At 37.5% G+C, this 22,810-nt stretch overlaps 1 protein-coding gene across 4 annotated transcripts; it reads right to left on the bottom strand.

Annotated features, from left to right (window-relative positions):
• Nucleotides 1-7,685: 7,685 nt before the first annotated feature.
• On the bottom strand, nt 7,686-20,650 carry LOC142152443 (mitochondrial inner membrane protease ATP23 homolog). Of its 4 annotated transcripts, none has more exons than XM_075209096.1 (7): nt 20,358-20,443; nt 18,489-18,623; nt 16,588-16,633; nt 16,247-16,323; nt 14,277-14,414; nt 13,517-13,600; nt 7,686-8,668 (listed from the first exon to the last, which is right to left on the bottom strand). In XM_075209096.1, exons 5-7 carry the CDS (start codon nt 14,373-14,375, stop codon nt 8,465-8,467), a joined length of 387 nt encoding a protein of 128 aa, XP_075065197.1. In that variant the 5' UTR covers nt 14,376-14,414; nt 16,247-16,323; nt 16,588-16,633; nt 18,489-18,623; nt 20,358-20,443; the 3' UTR covers nt 7,686-8,464. The 4 variants fall into 4 exon arrangements, with proteins under 4 accessions (XP_075065197.1, XP_075065198.1, XP_075065196.1 ...); XM_075209095.1 differs by having other exon boundaries at nt 7,690-8,668; nt 16,247-16,328; XM_075209097.1 differs by lacking the exon at nt 18,489-18,623 and having other exon boundaries at nt 20,358-20,424.
• Between the last annotated feature and the right edge of the window lie 2,160 nt (nt 20,651-22,810).

Here is a 22,810-nt window from a genome sequence, read left to right as displayed (position 1 = left end):
TGCATGGTATAGGATGGTCAGGCAATCCAGGTTGAAACTGTGTGGGCAGATGAGTACACAGGGGTGATCCAGAGGCGTAGTCAGGCAAGCCGAGTCAGTACCGTGCGGACAAAGGAGTACAGAAGGGAGATCCGGAAGATCCAAAGTCAGACACAGAAGTCAAATAACGGAGCCAGCAGGGATATCCAGAAGCCAAGTCAGAAGGAAGCCAAGGTCGTGCACAGGAGTCTTTCAGGAAGCTGGAGCATGGGGACCCACTACTCTGGCACCCTAATGGTGCCAGAGCTTACTATAAATAGAGAAGTGGGGGCCACATAATTACCGGCGGCGGTGACTTAGCAGCCGCCGCTGGGACCAGGAGTAGCGTTCTGTGCCCATCAAAGGACGCGCATGCATGGAGACACAACCAGATGCGGCCACATCATAGGAAGCAGGCGTCCATCACCGTTTAACATGTAGGTTGTATAAGACAAACCATAATACCAAAACGGATATCATTAAACCAGTATTTTTTTTTACTGAAATAAATTAGAAAGTAATTTTTCATTGTACAGAGTATTTAAAATATATCTTGATAAACATGTGTCTTTAAATAGTAATAACTGCAATTCATGAAATTGGCTAAACACTGCAGCATGTGTATTAACAGCTCCAAAGGTTCAGTACCAGTGTTTCAAGCATAGTGCCTAAGTTTGTCTTTAAACCTGCAACTTATTTTATTGAATTAAGCTGTTGTTTGAAGACTGAAGTGGATTCATTTAAATATTAGAAAGATCAATAATGCAAATATATACATTAGTAGTATAACATGTTGGTAGATCTAAACATAATTAGATGACATAATATAATATAGCAACAATGCTTAATGGTAATTTTTGAAGGAAGATATACAACATATAGCCTGTGGAATAAAATAACAGTTTAAAATAAGCTTATGTAGCATCCACTAACACGCATTGCTGATTTAGACATGATTATTAATATAATATATAGTATCACTGACAAAACTGATATCCTTAAAAAATGTAATCCGTCAATTTAGTGGCCTAAAACATCATTAGTAGAAGGGAAAGGATTGTCTACAAACATTCAATCCAGTGACTGGGAATAGAAGCTCGCCATAAGCAAATAATCCCTTGCAAGTTCTTTTCGGCTTCACACATTTATTTTACTTGTTCTGGTTTGTTAAAATGGATAACATGGTGTTGTAAAATCTATTCCCCAGTAAATCTCCAGCAAGATAAATTGTATAGTGCTTACTGTTACTTGTACTGTGCTGTTTCACCTTGTACTGTGAATAATTGTAATATTCCTCTAAACGGGTAGTGGAGCAATGCTGTGTCAAGTCACATAAGTAATTGGCACAAGCTCAGTTCATTTGTGTTTTTCCAAATTAAAAAGTCCTTACGCGTTTCATGGCGCTTTAGGCAATTTTATCAGAGGGACTGAAGGGTTGCTAACCTACTTCACATATTTATAGCTGAAATCCATGCAAATTAACAACCATCTGTGTTACCAGCTGGAAACAATCACGTTATGTCTCAGTTATGAAAAATAAGATTAGTATATTACCTTGATCACAATCAAAACTACATGAATCAAAAAGAAAAAGAAGTTGATCCACTTATAAACCATGAGTTACATAAAGGAGCCCTTTTGTCAATCTGATCACCTGATCGTATTTTGACCAAAATAAGTAAATGAGGTTTGTGAGGCATATCCATTGGCCTCAATTATCACATATTCAATAAACACCTATCAAATGAATGAATGCCATTATATGTGTGTATACTTTTGTTTTAATAACACAAGTACACAATTAAGCAAAAAAGAAAACCCTCATTCAGCTGCTTATAACTGAGCTCAGTTCTTATGCATGAAAATAAGAGTTATATGTTTATACATAGGGAAAGGTTATCAAGAAATAAAGACATATATTATTTTAGGTTTGGCAAAAATGTTATTCACCTACTTAATACCCGTAGCAAATGATCTATGGGAACACATTTATTTTTACTTGTAATCTGTCCCTTTCTATTCCATACAGTATATAAAGATGTATTAATTTACTAAAAATATGTGGACAAGAAGATGGTCTAATGTTGTATAAAACCTTTTATGTTTAAAATGCTACTAGAGTGGAATCGGGCTCTAGATGAGTCGCTCATTTAAGAAGAGAAAAATAAGGAGTGCCCAATTAGGGGAAGATTGGTCTGACAAAGGAGATTTTGAAAAATCTACTTTAAAGACATATACTATTTTTTGTTTGATGGCACATAGTATTTACAGGTGATGGGAACGGCCATGAGGACTAGATTTGTCCCAAGTTACACCAACCTTTATGTGGGTGATTTGGAAACTACCTACATTTGGGACTGAGGATTCAGGGTGGATCTGGTCCTGCATGGCCATTAAATAGCTATCTTTATTAGTTGGGGTGATGCGGAATGTCAAGCACAGGAATTTGTTAATGTTTTGAACATAAATTAATACAATCTGACATTTAGCTAGTATTAACAATCTTTTATAGACCTCCTGGATTTGTCCCTGTTGATAATGGTGGCTAAGTGGTTAGCACTTCTGCCTCACAGCGCTGGGGTCATGAGTTCAATTCCCAACCATGGCCTTATCTGTGTGAAGTTTGTATGTTCTCCCTGTGTTTGCGTGGGTTTCCTCCGGGTGCTCCGGTTTCCTCCCACACCCAAAAAACATACTAGTAGGTTAATTGGCTGCTATCAAAATTGATCCTAGTTTCTCTCTGTCTGTGTCTGTCTGTGTGTGTGTGTGTGTATGTGTGTGTGTGTGTTAGGGAATTTAGACTGTAAGCTCCAACGAGGCAGGGCCTAATGTGAATGAGTTCTCTGTACAGCGCTGTGGAATCAGTGGTGCTATATAAATAAATGGTGAAGATGAAGTGAAAAAGGCAGTGCACATTATAAAATGTGGAGGAATAATGTCCCTAAGGGGCAGTTCATGCAATTAAAATGCAACTGTTCCTCTCAAGCTGTTTTTCTTTGGTAGGATACTAAATTTCTACAACTGAAATGTCGTCAGTTAACCTGTCGACATGAAAATGTCATCAGGCTAAATGCTGACACTTCCTTTGTGGAGACAGCTTGAAAATTTCGACAGTGTGATTTTCGACATTCACAATGCCGACATTAAAAGACCAATGCCGGCTATTCACAGGACCCGCTGGCATTGGTATTTTAATGTTGACATTGTGAATGTCAACAATCACACTGTCAACATTTTCAAGCTGTTCCCACAATGGAAGTGTCTGCATTTAGCCTGACAACATTTTCATGTCGACAGGTTAACTACCGACATTTCCACTGTTGTGACTGCATCCGTTTTTTCTTAAACAGGCAAATGAGATCCTTTAAAAGTTTTCAAAAGGATTACTAAGGTGGAAAGAAAATTGTTTTTGTGCATGACACCTAAATATAGTAGAACTTCTCAGGACAAGAACCATGAGGTGAAGTCAAAAGATAATATAAATTGGGCCTTCATATTGAGATTTAATAAATCTTCTTACCCAATTCTGAAACAGGACTGTTAGATATTTCAATGATCGAAAGAAGCAGGAGAGAAGTTCAAATAACTGTGTTTATTTGAATATAACATAAATATCAAGAGAAACCAATTATCACATACAGTGAGAACACAGCTTGATACTGATTTGTAAACACAGAAAAAAGTCTCTAGAAATGGCAGTCTCTGACAGTTGTACTGAATAAATGATCTTGAGTGACACTGGCAGTCTGTAGTTCTTTGCACAGAATAATTAAGACACAGACTTGTAATAACAGACACAGTACTCACAAGATGCAAGGAGCAGCGAGCTGAAATTCAGCGAGTAATTACCGTATTAACGGTAATAATTTTAGAACGTGAGTTTTTCAGCCGTCAAGCCGAACAATTGAATACCCCCCCATGATTATTATACAGAGTGTACTGGCCAAACTCGGTTTATATCAACTTTAAACTATTTGCAGAGTCCTATAACTTGTATTTTTATGCTGGTCGTTTGTTATTAAACAGGCATAGTATTATTAACGCGGAATGTGATGTCTTCAATATTCATTATTGATGTGATATATGCAATTATTATTCCTATATGATTTGTATTTTATTTAATTTTTTTATTCTTTGAATTTATAAATAAATTTATATTGTATTTTAGAAGAAGTCACCCATCTCTCTTTTTTACTTTATTTATTAAATGCTTGGTTTCCTTGGCGCACCTAATCTTTTAGATATTTTTCCATTTTTACAAGGGGTGGCACCATGGTTTGGTTTGCGACAAGAGACTATTTTTTTCTTAGGTTTAGAGCGCTCGGAATATCTATTAGTCCATCACCTTAGACACTGCTGCTCATGAAACATTAGCAAGTTGAGCTGTGTTGGCCACTGAGGCACCTGTCAAACGTGCCCCAGCAATCACTCCTCTTTCAAATTCTCCTCTTGCAGAGCTAAATCTAGGTAACCAGGGAGTCCCAAAATTTTATTCATGACCCTGAAAATGGTGAAATGTTATCCACTTCATTAAATCTTTAGCCACACCTCTGGGAAAACGATTACTTTAATTATGCTTTGCGTGCTAGGTGTTTCCAATTTTTGTTCACTACCTGTATGAATTTACCGTTAATAATAATATAAATAAAAGTAAGCTGTTTTAAACAATCCCCACAGTGAGTATGCTTTAAAAGTATTTTTCTCAAATATACCACATATCCAGTTGTAAATGGATATGGAAGATGCTAACCCTATATAAATAAATGATGATGACTTTTTGTTCCTTTTAATAGTTATAGCTTTTGTTTGTTTATCACTAGGGACCCACATCTGCTTTCCTGTGATAGAACAATCAATTCAAAGACTTTAAAATCCCAGTGTGGTGATGAGCTCAAGCATTGAGAGTAGATGTCACCAACTATCCTTTTCCCACCAACCAGCAAAAACCATGGTATAGGGCTGTATTTGAAGAAAGGGGGACCTTACTACTCTTTTTATATTCCTTTTTATTTAATATAAATATTAAGGAATGAATATACAGTATAACAATAGCCTTGTCACATGACCTTACATAATTTATATGATGATACTTTTAAGTCTGTAACAAGAATTAAATTACACCAATAACTTTAAATGAATACCCTCTTACTGAGAAATGTGGATATTTTCACTTCCACAGAATACATTCCTCATTATTGGGAAGCTTAACTTTTCCAGAACAGCTTTTTGTTCAACAATACGATTCACAGATTTAAAACAACTCTTCAACAATTCCAAACCACAAGCTTAGAAAAGGAACTGCGGCTTGTTACGCCTATCATAGAAATAGTCAACTTTGATAGTGGCTTCCCAACTCTAGTCCTCAACGAACCCCAATAGGTGATGTATCAAGATCTTCTCTTTGAAGTTGCAGTAGGGTAATTACTTACCCAATCAGATAGATTAACTCACCTGTGCATAATTAAGTAAATCCTGAAAACATGACTTGTTAAAGTATTTAAAGACTAGAGTTGAGAAACGCTCCCTTAGGATTATCCACCATCCTCAGCCCCTTTCCTGTTAGAACTCCTCACTCTTTCTCTTAGATTAGTAGGACCTTTACTCTTTTTATTCCTTACACATTTACCTCAGTATGTTACTGCTTTAACCACTGTCCTGCAATTCTCTGGAAATGTGATTTTGTATCACTCCTGTCCCTCCTATTTTCTTGCTTTCACTTTTATATAGACTTCATTTTCTTTTTCTTCTCATGGTTTACTGCTTGGTTATACACCATAGTATTCTCACCCCAAAATGGGCAACACAGTGCTATCAACTGAAACCACTTGTTCAATTAGGGCTTCAGAAAAACCTGTTTTATTCTAAAGAAACTGTTTTGTATTTATATATGTCATTTTGTCATCACCATTTTATTCAGTAAGAATTGTGATTTATTTTTTTGTCATATTAAATCCCATTTAGTAACATTCTGTAATTTGTGTTCTTAAATAAATTTTGCATCAGCTAGGCTTGGTTGTTATAATGCTACATTTATGTAGAGAACCATTTAGTTTACAGTAACTGATTAAATTAAGCTATTGCATTTTTTAAATAGTTCAAAGAATAACTGAAGACTTCCCTTTTAGATAGACCAGGTGGATGTGTTAATTAAACCCTTTCACACCTACATCATACATGCCCAGGTGAGTCTTGTGACAAATGCCACTTTCAATACAGTCCCCCACCTTCATCTTCTTGACACCCTACACTCCTTTGGTCTTTATTGCACCATACTCTCCTGGATCACAACAGCCTCTCTAAAAGCTTGTTCAGGGTCTTCTTCTAGCACATCCTCTATTGGGTTGGTTTCTCTACCTAGTAGGATTCCTGTAGGCTCGGTCCTATGCCTGCTTTTTCTATTTATACATTTTGTCTCGGTGAACTAATATGCTACATCTGCCTCCACTACCATCTCCATGCAGACAACAACCAAATCTACCTTTTCTCACCCAACATCTTTTCTTCTCTTTTGTCCCGTGTGTCCAACTGCCTCTAAACCATCGCCACTTGGATGTCCCACACTACCTAAAGCTCAAAATGTCCAAAATGGAGTTCACCCTTCCCCTCATCGCTGACAACACTCAATTCCCCACGTCCACTGCCTTGGCGTTATCACTGACTTCACTGCAGTCTCTTCTGCTGTCTTGTGTCACCTGCTCCTTCATAACATAGCCAGAATATGTCCCTGAATCTCTCATTTTTTTTAAAAACACCTTTATTCATTCTCTCATGGTCTCCGCCTTGATTACCGCAACCTCCTGCTATTTGGTGTTCCCCTCATCTACCTTTCCGCACTACAATTCATCCTAATTGCTGTGGGAAGACAGGCCTTTTTCTCTGAACACATCCACTGCACCGCTCTGCAAATGCCCAAATTGACTTCTTATTACCTCCAGAATTCAATTCAAGCTTTCCATTGTCACCAACACTCAATTTCTGAGCACTAACCACTAACTCTTGCCTCCAGGACTTCTTCCCTTTTCTAGAACTCCCAAATACATCTGACCAGACTGTTTCCATGCTTCAATATCTCAAGACTCCAAATCTTCACTACTGTCTATCCTTCTTCCACCTGACACTATTGCCTCTGGGTGTACTACCAGCTACAGTCCCAATCTCCAATCGGAGTCCCATTAGCTTCTATTGTTCACTCCCTCCAGACTGCAAACTCTCATGAGCAAGGCCCTCTCTACCCTGTCTTACTTCTGCACCCCCTTTGTGAATCTCATATGTACTTGTTCTCTTTTTATGTGTGATTTGTATTTTTTTATGATTTGTCATTCTTTGGAGTTTTGTGGCACCCTGTAATTAAACGATAAGCATACCAACTTATCATACCAACTGATAAGATTAACGTTTTCCACTGCTGGTCATAGTTCTACACTCTCCTAAACCACATATTTAGCTCTATGTACAGAAACTGCAGTTAACTCACAATAATTAAACAAGTACAACAAAAAAGAGTGTTGCTTCTCTTTTCTATTCACTTCCTTCCAGAACTCTCATGTCAACCTTACTTTGATGTGTAAATCTGTCCACAATACTATGTATGGTACATGGTCTAGTGGCAATTGACATGTGTGACATCATTGGTAATGGTGCCAGGTCTGAATAGGACTAAAAATATGATAGTGGGCAATGAGGTGTCACAGAAGGAGAACATTACTAAGTCAATAATAAACCTTCCAATGAGTTACAAACAATTGAGCGAATAACTTTTTTAAGGTTACTGTCTCTCCAAGTCATAAGCAATGTGGAAGATGTGGCTATTGTTTAAAAGTGGCGTTAGTCTTTAAATTGGATACAGAAATGCACACTAGTTTGCATTATATTTGTTATTTAGTTCTTCTGTTACTGAATCAGGCAGAGTGTTTGCTTCAGCATTATTAGTTTTTTCTTAATTGAGATCCCATCTAAAGTGGTCACCATATTAATTAGATTGCAATTATATATGCATTTATATAATTGTTAGGTCTGCATCAATAAAACGTGTAAAACACAGTAGCAGTTAGATAGCCATGGATCCAAAAATTTAAACAAAAAATACCCTACAGACAAAAAAGCCACATATATACAGCAAACACACATATTGGTAACATTACGTGTATTTCTGCATGTATTTTCATAAAGATGTTGATGATGATAAAGTAGCTGAAGGCAATGAAAACAAAGACACAGACTTTTAACTATAGTGCCTGCTCTCCTTTGACAGGTCATAAATAATCCACTTTTACAAATAAAATATTTATTTCATAGTAGCTAAAAAGATTAATGAACAAACATTTTACTATATTTGAAACAAAATGTTATAAATATGCATTGCTGATTCATGCTTCCTGTATTAAAATAAAGAGGTTATATGTTTGTAATATGAGGCTACATTCAAATAAGACATTTTTATTTTCTTTCAAATATTTGCATAATATCGTCCCCGATTTTTAAACTCTCTATATGCCATGTTTGCCTCAGTCTTAGTATGAGGAATTCGACCAAATGGTTCTTGATCATTGAAACATGAATCAAACACTTCATCCACAGCCTTTTCCGCTGTCTCTTGACTGAATTTTCTTGCAGCCATAATGGAATGAACAGCTCGGTCTCGTACACAAGTCTAGTAAACAAATAAAGGCAGTATTTAAGTAGGAGATCTATGCACATTAGACATTATAACTACATTTACAGTGTTAAAAATTAGAAGAAAAAAAAAAAGTATTTCAACTGTCATTTTAAAATTTCCCCTGCAAACAAAGATAAAGTGTCATTTCCAAAAAAACACAAAAAAGTAAAATAAAAAAAATAAATAAGTTCAAGCAGTCATGTCCATCTCTGTTCCCTAAAAAGCTACTGGCATTGGAAAGGGTCTGCCAGATATATATATATATATATAGATATAGATATAGATATAGATATAGATATATATCTATATAGATATTTATCCAGTTATGGAATAAATATCAAGCGTGACATGATATACTACTGAACTGAAATGTACTTAAAAGCAGAACTCCATCATAAATGCTTGTTCACAATTGTTTGTTATGCATTTATGTTTTACTTCATTTCCATGCATGAAAACTCACCAAAACAGATAATTTAAGGACAAACTGTGCACTATAACAGATTAACTAATTATAAATCTATCCAGTGCAAGTCAGACAATGAAGACAAAGGTCCAATTGGTTGCTATGGTTTAGTGTAAATGTATCAAGGTCCGATTTTGCAAACGTGTTAAAATCGCGGCAAATCGCGGGTGTTTACCCGCGATTTTAGTTAAAAACTCAGCAAATGTATCAAGGTGCGATATTTACCCTGAACTTCAAAACCGCTGGTCATCTCCGGCGATTTGCAGCGAGGGCAAACACTCCCGTGTTTGGCAAAAACTACCGTGTTGTAGCAGCGTGTTTTAAACACATCACTGTTACACTGGCCTGTCATACAGCTGCCGGAGCTCCGGCAGCTGTAAAAACTGTAGAGTAGATAAATGTCGCAAAAAAAAACAAAAAACGTGGGGGTCCCCCCTCTATACATGCTTAACCCTAGTGCTACCTGACTACTGCTGGTTCCGTGAAAATCGGGGAAAAATTTTGCGTGGGGTCCCCCCGATTTTCACCTAACTAGCACTAGGCAAACCAGCCGAGGTTGTAGGCACTATAGCAGGGGGAGACACGCAGCAGGGGTCCCCTTGCCATAATGACTAACCAACCCCAGTGTGTTCAGCGCTGGGCTGGATTCCCTAGGGAGAGGGGTCCGCCAAAAAAAACGAGCGGGCCCCCCGCCTCCTAGAGACACCCAGTCCAGTGCTGATAGCACTAGGGCTCTTCCTACCCTCGTTGGCACTTGTGGAGAACCACAAGTGCCAACATGCCCTGACATCCATGGCTGGCTGGGACCTGTAGTTCCACAAAAGAAAATGTTTAAAAAACCAGCACACCCTCGTAAAAACCACTAACATTTAATTAAAAAAAAACCAACACAATAAGCACCCTTATGTACACCATATATTTTTATTAAAAATAATAAATTCTCTGATACTCACCGATGAAGTCGTCTTTCTTTTGTCAGCAGCTTTCAGTCCAAAAATGGCTGTCACAAAATTTTTCCCCGATTTTCACGGAACCAGCAGTAGTCAGGCAGCACTAGGGTTAAGCGGGAATAGCGGGGGACCCCACGCTTTTTTTTTTTAACTTGAATCTATTCTTTACCATTATTACACTGACAGGCAGTGTAACAGTGATGTGTTTATACAACACGCTGCTAGCAAGCAGCATGTTGTATCTGGCGTATCTGGTTGTATCTCCTGAGTTTGCATACTCGCAACTTCATACATTTGAGACTTGTATAGCTGCAGTGGCAAACAGTCGGGAGTTTGATCTCTGGCGATTTTGACAGAAGCACAACTCTGGAGATTTTGCATGAAATCTCTGCTTCATACATCTGCGAGTTTCAACTCTGCCGAGAAAATTGCTGTTTTTGCAAAATCGGACCTTGATACATTTGGCCCCTGTTCTTTTTTGCTCTCTATAGAAGAAATTCTGTGTCTGTACCAAAAATGCTGTATATTGCATTTGACTGCAACATTCCCATTAATTTTTCATTGGTTTTTTATGCGCTTTTCTTGATATTCCCTTGAGAGCAAACATTCAAATGAAAAAAAAAAAAACAACCACCCACAGATTAAAAATGGAAATATTCAGAATCAGTATTCTAAGTAAAATTATCAATAAGCAGATATCAAAAGATTAGGCATCTATTCAAAATTACTGGACCATTTTTGCAAGATCCAAAACCTGAGCCAAGTAATCTAATTTATAAAAACAAAACAGTATAATGGAGATGTCAGTTCAAGAGGGAGGGAAACAATGGGTAGCGATCGAATAATCATACCTCGACTCTTCTAGTACTACAGTAATTTGGTTAACCAAATTACCCAGGGTCTCGCACCCTACCCTGGGGCCCACTCTTGTTAAATGGTCTAAGCTAAGAACTCTTACTCATATTTCATCTTTAATATCCCCACTAACGCCATTGTTTAATAATCCTAAATTCCCCCCAGGATCTACTCCATTAGCGTTTAACCTGTGGTCGCGGGCAGGAATCCATCGTGTCGGCCAGTTGGTGGGAGCTACTGGGGTCCTCTCATTTGTAGAGATTCAATCTAAGTGGAAACTACCGAATATAGAGATCTGGCGATATCTTCAGCTTAAACATTTTCTCGCTTTTAGTCTCCCAAAACAGGATATTAATAGGAATTTGACAGTCTTTGAATCCCTCTGTAGCAGACCACATCACACCCCACACTCCTTATCGACTATCTACAAACTCTTGATTGAGTTCCGCTTTAGATCTCCCCCGAAATTCCTCTTGGAGTGGGAAAGGGATCTAGGAATAGAATTAAGAGAGACTGATTGGTCGAAAATTTTCCAAGCAATCCATGCTTGCTCACCTAACGTCTCAATATTAGAGACCCACTTTAAGGTTCTCACCAGGTGGTATAGATGCCCGGAACATCTTGCAAAAATGTTTCGCGGACTGTCTAGTGCTTGCTGGAGGTGTAACTTGGGATCAGGTTCCTTATTACATATCTGGTGGGACTGTCCCATATTACGACCTTTTTGGTCGCAGGTTATAGACATCACACGGAAGTTGCTTGGCCAGGCTATTCCCGACACCCCGGTGTATTGGCTCCTCAATAAAGTAGATATGCCCATTTCCTGCTTTAAAAAATCTCTATTAAAATTTGTGATATCAGCCGCCAAGGCAATCATACCTGTGAGATGGAAAACAACCACGCCACCAAATATTCGGGACTGGATTAGGAGATTAGAATATTACAGGTCCATGGACGAATTATATTTGTCAGATAAGGACTCTTTTGTAACATATTATACTATATGGGGACCTTGGTTAAAATTTACAGATTCGCCAGAGTTTGCTGCCTTGAGTATACCCACCTGAACCATCTATCTTTAGGTACAGGGTTGTATCAAACGCTTCTGATTGTTGGATTAGGCCTGGTCATATACCTACTCCATATACGCTGTAGACCTTTTACTATGAAGGCTTGCTTCATGCCATCCCCCATTCTTCCCCTTTGTTTCCTTTGTGTCGTCCCCCCCCATGTCTGTCTTTGTGTTCTATGTGTCAGGTTAGCAATACCCACCTTCTATGGATGGGAATGTATGTTCTCATTGATACATTCAATCTTTTTTGGCTTAGAGTTATGTTGTTATAATCTCTTAATCACCCGCCATCCAAAACGAATACTGTTGAAATTACATTTATATAACCTGTATTTGTTGTTAAACCTCAATAAAAACTTAGTTAAAAAAAAACCAACAAAACAGTATAAAACAGAATATAAATGTATTTGTGTTAAATGTAATTTTAACTTATCACTAGCTGGTAAATAAACAAGCTGTACATCAACCTTGCACTCCTTAAACTATTGTTTGACACCCACAATTTATTTCACATGAATTGCTGAAATATCAATTGCCACCTGGTAATTCAGGACTTAGGGGCTTCAAGAACACTAATTTGCATAGTCTGATACAGTGGCTTGCCCCCAATTCCTGTGAAAGTGGTGTAGGCTTATGTAATGGCTTAAAGGTACTGGGCTATTATTCAGCATGTGAAACACAATTTGCTGTCACACACCTTCTGTGCTGACCTTCCTTAAATTATAACCATGGACTACTCACAGTTGAGGCAGCAATTTTGTGGGATAAACAATTCTTCGAATTGTAGCCCATGAACTCAGTAAGAACTAGCACAAACACTGCCGCATTGCTCAGTGATGACACTGGTATATATAGTGGCTGAATATTAGTTTAGTCCACAAAATGACTGCTTCCACTTTATGTAGAGGACAGGTACACTTGAGGCCATCTTCATTAACCTAAAGCTTTAATAATAGGTTTGTTCAGTTAAGGGAAGTCAATCTAATGTATGTGATGTACTTGACGTGTTGTATTATGATTAAGGTCTAGTTCCGATTCTACCTATATTTGCAATTTTTATGCTTAACAAAGACGAGAGCTCAAACTGCTTGCTATATTAATATGTAAAACAACAATTGCTTGATCCATGAAACGTGCAATGGTATAGTAAGTCTCTATTCTAGTAATATTACACCTATTTGCCTACACTCAGCTTCTTTATATATGTCATAAAACAAAGGGGACAGGGATACATTCTCTAAGCATTTTCCAGTAAATAGTAAGTGTTTTATGAAGCTACTGGTTAATATAAAATGATTGGATTATGACTTTATACTGTTGCTAAAGGGTACAATTTAACAGAATGGCAGGTTAAAAACAAAACCCAGGCAAATTTTAACTATGCTCAGTATTAATTTCCAAAGCGGTGTACAAATACAAAGTAGACATGATATTGGCATTTAATGTCTCCAATAGACTAATGCTCCTCTCGTAATGTACAACAAATCTTGCTTACGTACCTGATGATGCTGCTTAACACCGAATTTCAACCGCAGAACTTCATTGGTAAGGGAGCAATCTCCACTCAGACTAGCAGCTCTGATCTACATCAAAGTACAAAAGATTACAGTCAAATCATTATAATGTAACTTATACAAGACAAATACAAAATTAAAAAATATTTAACCTATAATCTGCTTCTGCTTTAAAAGAAAATTGGATAATTAACACAACAATAAGAGGAGCCTAAATGCTGTTTTTATCCTTTTCTTTACACAGAGCAGTACAGTTGTGCTTGTTTCAGATTAACCCTTTGGGGCATATTCAATTGACGGCGGGATCGCCGAAAATCCCGCCGCGGAAAACCTAATACATGGAATACGGTAATTTGTAGCTGGATTTCAGCTTGCGGCTCAGGGATTTGCGAGCTGAAATCCAGCGAGTAAATTACTGTATTGCATGTTTTTCCGCGCACGTTTACCGTAATATCGGTAATCACGCGCGGACCGTGGGATTTTCGGCAATCCCGCCGACAATTGAATACTCATCTTTATTTTTAAAGACAGAATCTTATGTTTTACAATCATGCAGTCATTAAGTATTATTAAAATCGCAGGCCTTTGGTTCAAATCTTATAGTTACTATGTTTAAAGTGCCACCATTTGTTATTTATTTAATGGTAAACAAATAACAAATGGTGGTAAATATAAAATAAAAAACCCAAGACCAGCAGACTTTTATGCTGAAGGATTTTATTGTAAAATATTACAGAATACATACCTCAGAGCAGGCTAAATGTTGAACATTGTTTAAAAAATCCACGTGTGCACGACAGTGATCAAATGCATGAATCAGCTCATGTGTAACCACTCGGTTCATATGTGGTTGATCATTAATGTTATTCTGACATAATACAATCTGTAAAAAAAATATTTGAAAACAAAATATAAAAGTCACATACACATAAGATTGTAATCCAAAACCACCTAAAAGAAATGCACGGCATCAGCTAAAAATCTGAAGGCTCTTTATAATACATCTGACAGTATTATCCTCAACACTAACTAATTTGCAACTGGGCATGGAAACCTTACTATGAAGCATGTTCAATAATGTCATATTCTATAATTATTTCCTAATAACTAGTGATACAGTCAGTTTTGCAGACAAAGTGCAAGTTGTTGAAGATGAAATACAACCATGGTGACATTTATGTGGGGAGGTCAGGGAGAGAGAGGGAGAGTTAGAATCTCTGCCGATTTAGGTTTTGAGTGTTCTCTTAACAGAGACCGCATTTTGTATCACCTAAATATGGCAGCATTTTTCAAAAGTGGTCCCCAGTAAAGCAGCAAGGAAGCCATGTGTTTGTTCAATTATTCACCACCCATGAAACAACCTCAATCTGTTCTCCATGCTGAAGCACCTGGACAATTTTTAAATTAAGCATGGTTCGTGCAGGCTGTAAAGATATTGTGCAGTGGACAAGCTGTAGCTTCAGTAGCTGGGAGGGGGGGATTGAGAAAAAAAAATATTGGAGAGATCTTTAAAGTTTTACTTATAAGTGTTATTTTAAATAGAAGCTCACAGGCCACGAAAAGGAGTTGTTTTCTACTGATATTTCCATCATGTAAAATGCATTCCCCATGGTTACTAAAGCCTAATGGAGAACAGAAATAGACAACACTAGATGATCAGCTTGAAAAAATGTGATCTCTCTCCCAGCATAGTGCATTTAAAATAGATTTTTTTTTCTCCACTTTATAACAGAACAGATAATTGTGCCCACCCACACTGTCAATAAGTCATATTCATGCACGATGTATGTTGTTTACACAGTCATACATCAATTTGATTTTTACATTAAAAGAAAGCATGTTTCAATAGTAATAAGTAGTTGTAGCCAGTGCTGGCTTTTCCACCATGTAAAATTAATTTGCAAACCTTTATACTAAAGACAAAACATTATATATCTCTTAAAAACAGATTAAAATCAAGTAGTTAGTGGCTATTTTAATGACTTTAGGTTTTATTTAGCATTTGTGCATGAAAATATCAGATACGAGTAGGGTCTTCTATTTGTATATGAATTTCATTTTTATTTAAAAATAAAACTGATATGTGATAAAATGCAATATCATGTATCACTCTCCATTCTGACTTTGTGGGACAGTGGTTGGGAACAGTCATCTGTTCTGTCATTGACTGGCGAGGAAACCTTTTGAAATACTATGTAGAAAGAGCTGTGTGCAGACAAACTAATGTAAGCTGCCCTAAAAAAAAAAACAACAACAGCTGATAATTATGTTGGGTTTCATACTGGCTGTAGTATAAACCTTGGGGAAATATCAGTAGAGGTGCTTTTTGGTCTCTCATAGGACTGGTCATTTCTAATATTCACTCATTCCCACCCATCATATAGCACACATTTGCTTGATTGTAACAACATATGATGTTTGGGTCAGACAAATGATGATGATGTTCTAAAATAGAGACGGTACTTTACCACCTCAGTGTGTAATGATATTACAATGATATGGTTACTGTACCATTGAATGTAAACATATGCTGAGCTATGTGAACAAGCTTAACCAATAACATTTTAGCTTTTATTTTATATGTTGTGAATATTGGAACAGTCCCTTACAGAATGTATAAAATAAAAGTATTATAGGTATGCTTTCAGCAGTGATTGTAATGTAAGTTGATTGTATGAAATATGTCAGTCTATATATTATAGCAATTTGACTTACCTCAGAGGTAGCTGAATCAAATCCTCCGCACACCGATCCATCACATTCTTCACAAGCAAAGTGTCTATCTTTGAAGGCTGTACTGAAAACCAAAAGTCTTCATTTACTTATTGCCATCTTTTAGAAACAGTAACAGAAGGCCTATCACACATCACTAAAAAGTGGCTAAAATAATGCTGGGCAACAGCTTTTATAAGTGATTTACCTTAATGTTGTTCTTAAAAGGAAGGAGGACTAGTATATTAATGTACAGATTGCAAGACATTACAATCAGACGTTACAACACAGTGTCAACAAAATATATTACTATGTTTAGAATTGTTATTTACAAAGAAACTTACCAACCAGATTGTTTCATGGCATCTAAAAGTAACTTGACATGTGGACCTAGTAAAAGACCAAAAACAATAACCAACATCAAGAATAATAATATGCAGATCCATACTATATATGATCACAGGAAGCCAACAAAATATAAACTTTGCATTTATAGAATTGTAAACAAAAATCATCATCATGAATTAAAATAGTCCTGTTTTCCTGCGCTTTTATCATTACTGCCACACGCCACATACAGGACTGTCTCCCTTCTCTCAGTTCTCAATACTCTTCCACTGCTTTTATGAATAGTCAATGGTTTAATTTGGAAACAATGGGGTTAGGGTATTGATAGCTGCAACCAACCATAACTCAGACAAATTTCTCCCTCACTTAGGGCAGTAATTTTGTAAGAAAAGATGCAACTCATCAGGGGAGCACGGTGGCGTAGTGGTTAGCACATCTGCCTTACAGCACTGGGGTCATGAATTCAATTCCCGACCATGGCCTTATGTGTGAGGAGTTTGTATGTTCTCCCCGTGTTTGTGTGGGTTTCCTCCGGGTGCTCCGGTTTCCTCCCACACTCCAAAAACATACTGGTAGGTTAATTGGCTGCTAACAAATTGACCCTAGTCTGTGCCTGTGTCTGTCTCTGTCTGTGTGTGTGTGTGTGTTAGGGAATTTAGACTAAGCCCCAATGGGGCAGGGACTGATGTGAGTGAGTTCTCTGTACAGGGCTGCGGAATTAGTGGCGCTATATAAATAAATGGTGATGATGATGATGATGATGATGATGATGATGATGAAATAAATCAAAAGATGTGAGGCCGAGTATTTTCATGGATGTGACGATGCAAAACAGTGGGTGTTTTTTTTTTGTTTTTTTTAGTTACATGGAATAATGCAATGTATACAATGGTAATGAAGAATCACTGGACCAGCATGTAAATTCCTGCAATAATATAAAATTAAAAAATCCACCAGTGCCTAGCACATACCTTTCCTGTGACCATAGATACAACATATCACCCAATGCCATCAAATAATATATCAATTTGTGATCTTGTTTTTGCCCTCAGATTCCATTGCTTCTGTAAAAATAGAATCAAAGGCCTTTACAGCATCCAGGCACAGCGTTATATAATGCTGTGGTATTCTTGTGGCCACCGTGTCATTCTTAGTCATCTTGTATGGTTGTCTTTCACATGTGACAAAGGGAGAATGGAGAGGGTATATGTCCTCCTCACTTTTGCCATCATTCTTCCTTTGTCACAATTGATGGGATTGAGCATAAGTACTACTCTTGCATGCAGGCCTACCTAATTTAAAAAACACCCCTACCCTGGTGTTTTCAATATAGAAATAATGTGCACTGTGGATGCATAGTGGAGACAGGACTCCTGTTTCCACAATGTGTCCACAATATTTCATTATCCAGTATATATAAACTAGCTGAAGTGACACTACATGCTTCAGCATGCCATAGCAAAGGCTGTTATGACATGCTGGGAGGACTTTTTTCACTGGATATTTTTTATATGGGTTCATTTACATTTCACTAGATATGGAATTACTGTGATGGGAAAATGCACCCACAATGCACAGTAATTTTATATCCAGTATATATAAAAAACAATAAAAAAATAAGATCATATTGTTTAAACACTGTGGTCCTGCAAGCGTAACTCTAACCCACGACTGAAAAAGTTGCACACACGTGAGTGTAAGCCGAACATGTATCCAAGTCTGAATGAGTGGAAGATAAGCCCACTTGACACAGACACTTATGTACAAATTGTGAACATGTACAAAAACCTTTTATTTTATGAATGCAATTGTTATGAAGCATTATTTAAACTTGAATAACCTAGCTAATAAAACAGGAACATCTTCAGGAGACGCATACTAAAAAATAAAATTGTACCTGACTCAACACTCTCTGCAAATTCTAAAATAACCAAGTGACGAGAGTCTCAGTTAGTGTCTGCGAATCATTCGCAAACCTCCAATTACAAGCAGTTCGCTTGTTCACCATCATCCACTATTTACACATGTCCACCTGCAAATAAAATAGTTTTTTCAGTCACATCTACAACTACATCCCAGTCTGAATCTGTGCACAAATGCTCAAACACGCTCTTACTGTACATTGCCTACATTAGAAAACCCCTTTCCTCCCCTGTCACACCTCTTCAGGCACAAGAAATCGTAAGCGGCAAAAAGTCTCAGGCATGACTAGCAGGTGTTACGCACGTTCCGTTTCTGAGCATACATTATACAAAAGATACGCTAAGCAAATGAGTGTACGTCTCACTCTGTATCAGGCCGTGTCTATAGCTGCCTGTAAAGTATGTGTAACAACACTCCCTAAGCACAGTAATTAAGTGTAGTCTCGCACTTAGCTGCTCATGCTCCTTACACAGGTTGGCCGCATCCCATTCAGTACCAAATCACCAATTATATGGAACACATGCCTGTACAATGATGCTTACCATTAGTTTCATTGGTGGACCATTCATGCTCCAGCCCAACTCCAAGGCTCGCTGAGGCACTATTGTGCATGATATACTGGGGCAGCACAGTGGCCTAGTGGTTAGCACTTCTGCCTCACAGCACTGGGGTCACAAGTTCAATTCCCAAGCATGGCCTAATCCAGGCCAGTCCAACCTGTGGCCCTCCAGGTATTGTGAAACTACAAGTCCCAGCATGCCCTTCCAGCTATCAGCTGGTTGTCTACCGGCAAAGCATGCTGGGGCTTGTGGTTTCACAACACTTGGAGGGCCACAGGTTGAACAGGCCTGGCCTTATCTGTGTGGAGTTTGTATGTTCTCCCTGTGTTTACGTGGGTTTCCTCCGGTTTTCTCCCACACTCCAAAAACATACTAGTAGAATAATTGGTTGCTATCAAAATTGACCCTAGTGTGTGTGTGTGTGTGTGTGTGTGTGTGTGTGTGTGTGTGTGTGTGTATATATATATATATATATATATATGTTAGGGAATTTAGACTGTAAGCTCCAATGGGGCAGGGACTGATGTGAACGAGTTCTCTGTACAGCACTGTGGAATTAGTGGCGCTATATAAATAACTGATGAGGATATACTCAGATCCACTGGCTCTACAGCAATGAATCTCTGGAAATGGGAGATACTAAAAGGAATGCCGAGTAAATGTTATGATAGCAAATTAATATTTTGTGTATATCCCAAAAAATCCCAACAATATGAATTTTACCTTCCACACACTTATTTCTAGAAAAGATTGTCATGCTTTACACTTGAAATTATATGGAATGATAGTTGTTTGTGATAAAAAGTATTATTACTATTACGTGATGTGGAATGACAGCTATTTTATTAGGTATGGCAGCACAAAAATATCAATAAAAGCTGCATGTGTTTCATGAAAACACACCTGTTTCTCCCAGATACCATAAATCCACACACAAATACTTTGCAGACACAATACTGTAGAGAACAGCTGTCATTCCAGGTGTAACCTATGGCAAAGTATCTTAGCTAGTTTATGAAACACAAACCATATTGTTACATTTATCTGGAATATACACAAGGGTTTAATTTGCTATCATTATATTCACTTGACATTCCCTTTTGTAGCATTTTACGTCATGTATTTTAGTTCCTCACCTTGAGACTATTTTAAAACGTTGGCACGTTCATTAAACATGTTAATGACATGAAAAAGCGAATATACCTATCCATGTAGTCCAGTGTCGGTTCCCTCTCATTAGATAAACACTCGCTTACAAGCGAGAACTAGTGTATCACACTTACTTGTGTCCATAGCAATCCCCAGCCTCATCTTGCACCTATACTTTAACCCGTATAGTTTGGACGTCAGTGATTCCCGTTTTGGCTGACGGACGTCCCTCTGCGGGAACAGATGATAGCCATACTGCTCATCTGACGGTTTATCTTCCCCCATGTATTCTCGTCTGTCACCTAACCCTATATGACCCTGTATAGTAGGCAGCCATGTGCAGGCGTCACTACATGGAGCCCTAATCTTCAGGCGCTAAGACTTTACGTCACGGTTAGCGTCATCTGCAGCCATTTTTTATTCGGGCACATAGATATTAGAATTAATGTCTGTTTCTATCGGCGCTTGTTACGTCTTGGAAGGTGGTCATTGGTTGACCTGATCGCTCATGCCCAGTGGTACCATTGCTAGTTATGACTATGGTGTGAATCGGGTCACATTAGTACTCAGTGCTCACTGGGGACTTAAACCATTAGCCTGATGGTGAGCACAGCTCTAGATGTTCGTGTACCTGCCAGATAAATGCATTTGGCTACGTTATAAGATTGAAGTCGCCTTATTGCCCTAGTTAAAATTAATATTTAACCAGATGTGGGCCCAACCGAATTTGCTTGCAGTTCTAGGTCGATTAAACCATTAACTTTATTTTTTTATATAAAAGTGAATATTTTACTGTTTCCTTTTATCATATAACAAAAATATTTTTGTTTAGGTAGCAGAAATATATATATATATATAAAAGCTATTTAACAAATCTGCTTGTTGTTACTTTACAGAGCAACTATATAAATACAACTGAAATACAAGATTCTATATCCAGGTTATAGGTATGCTTGATATACGTAATAAAATTAAATACTATGGAAATACTGTAAATGTCCATAAAAAAAGGCTTGAGCACAAATGTTAAAATCAAGTGTGTTTAATGTGTTTCAAAACCTAAAAACACTTATACCAGAGCTCCTACAAAATAATGTATGAAAATTGACTTGTACACACGCTTTCTGAAAAAACATGTGGTTTCTGTTGAGTCAAAAAAAAACATTGCCTACAACCATTAATGCTCAGTAACATATTATGGCTTTCTATGGGAATGTTCATTTAGTGACTATTAAAACACTATAGCATACTTGCCCACTCTCCCACAACTTCCTAGAGACTCCTGAACTCCAGGTAGGTAAATTACAGTAATGATAAAATTACTAATTTTTTCTCATTACCTAGACATTACACGCAAGGCTACTACTGAACTTTGCGGAAAATTAAATAGCTCCCTTGGAGTGATGGTTTGGGTCCCATTCATTCTGTGTAACATTTACAATGTATTGTGAGGTCTGACATAGTTATAGACTCTAGGAACAAAGGGGCATGTGCTAGTTTTAAAAATTGAAATTTTCCTAATGATATATATACTATTTTGTAATTGGGTACTACATACCAATGTTCATAATTAATAATCTGGAAAAAAACGTACTATTTTTTTTTTTAACTTTTGGTAGGCTCTATCGCACACGAACATCTTTTGATTTGATGCTATTGGGACCAGGAACAGCAGCTTGCATGTTTGAGTAGCAGAGGATATCTGATTCTTCCCTAAACTGCCATTAAGGCCTCCGCCACACAAGGAACATGAGATCTTAAGGTTACTAGACATTAACAAACCACTGAATGCAGATGTGCTTTGCACTTTCACATGTTGCATATACTTTGAACACTGTGTGTTCTTGATTGTAGGAATAGGGACCAAATTACTTGGTTTGAGATTATATGGCTGTCAGTAACAGCCCAGGTTTAACAATTGTCCTCATTAAATCTAATATTTGGTCTAGTGCCAAAAGGATCAGTTTCTAAATTTTGCAAGGCAAGAGGGTGGCCTGACTGGACAGATCCTGTAATTTTGAGGACACCTATTAGTGCCCTCTGAAAATGATCAAACACACAGGCAGATGGGGCCCACATCATTGTTCCTAGATTGTATTCCTTTTGGGACCAGGCATGTGATCATATAGGGACAATTTCTGAATATTGCGGTGTGTGGTTAGCATAACAGAGACTCTAGGTGTCTGCAATATTTAAACAGACTTAACTATCTTTCACACTTGATTAAATTAACCTCTGCCAGACATTATAAAGCCCTTGTTTATGGGCATGGTGGGATATTTACCCTGACTCACTCCTTTGGTACAGCTACCTGCATACTAGGTCAGTGCTCTTCATCTCATGCAGGTTTGACAACAGGTAAATGATGCATCTGCAGGCAAAGTACAGTCTCTTGATATAAAAATTAATGGGAACCAGACCCTCTTTTGATGTAAATAAAGTTACCTTTGTTTATTTTTATCTCCCAACTTTTCTCCAGCAATTCTTAGCCGTAGTTGAATAGTTAACTTTAACTTGTTAAATATACATTTATTTTCCTTCTATCCTCTCCAGCACATCAGCTTAGTTACAGTGGATTTTATAACAC

Source organism: Mixophyes fleayi, chromosome 4 (assembly GCF_038048845.1).
Source record: "Mixophyes fleayi isolate aMixFle1 chromosome 4, aMixFle1.hap1, whole genome shotgun sequence".
Classification (NCBI taxonomy): Eukaryota; Metazoa; Chordata; class Amphibia; order Anura; family Limnodynastidae; genus Mixophyes; species Mixophyes fleayi.
Note: the sequence above shows the minus strand (reverse complement) of the source record. Positions and strands in the feature narration are given on the sequence as shown.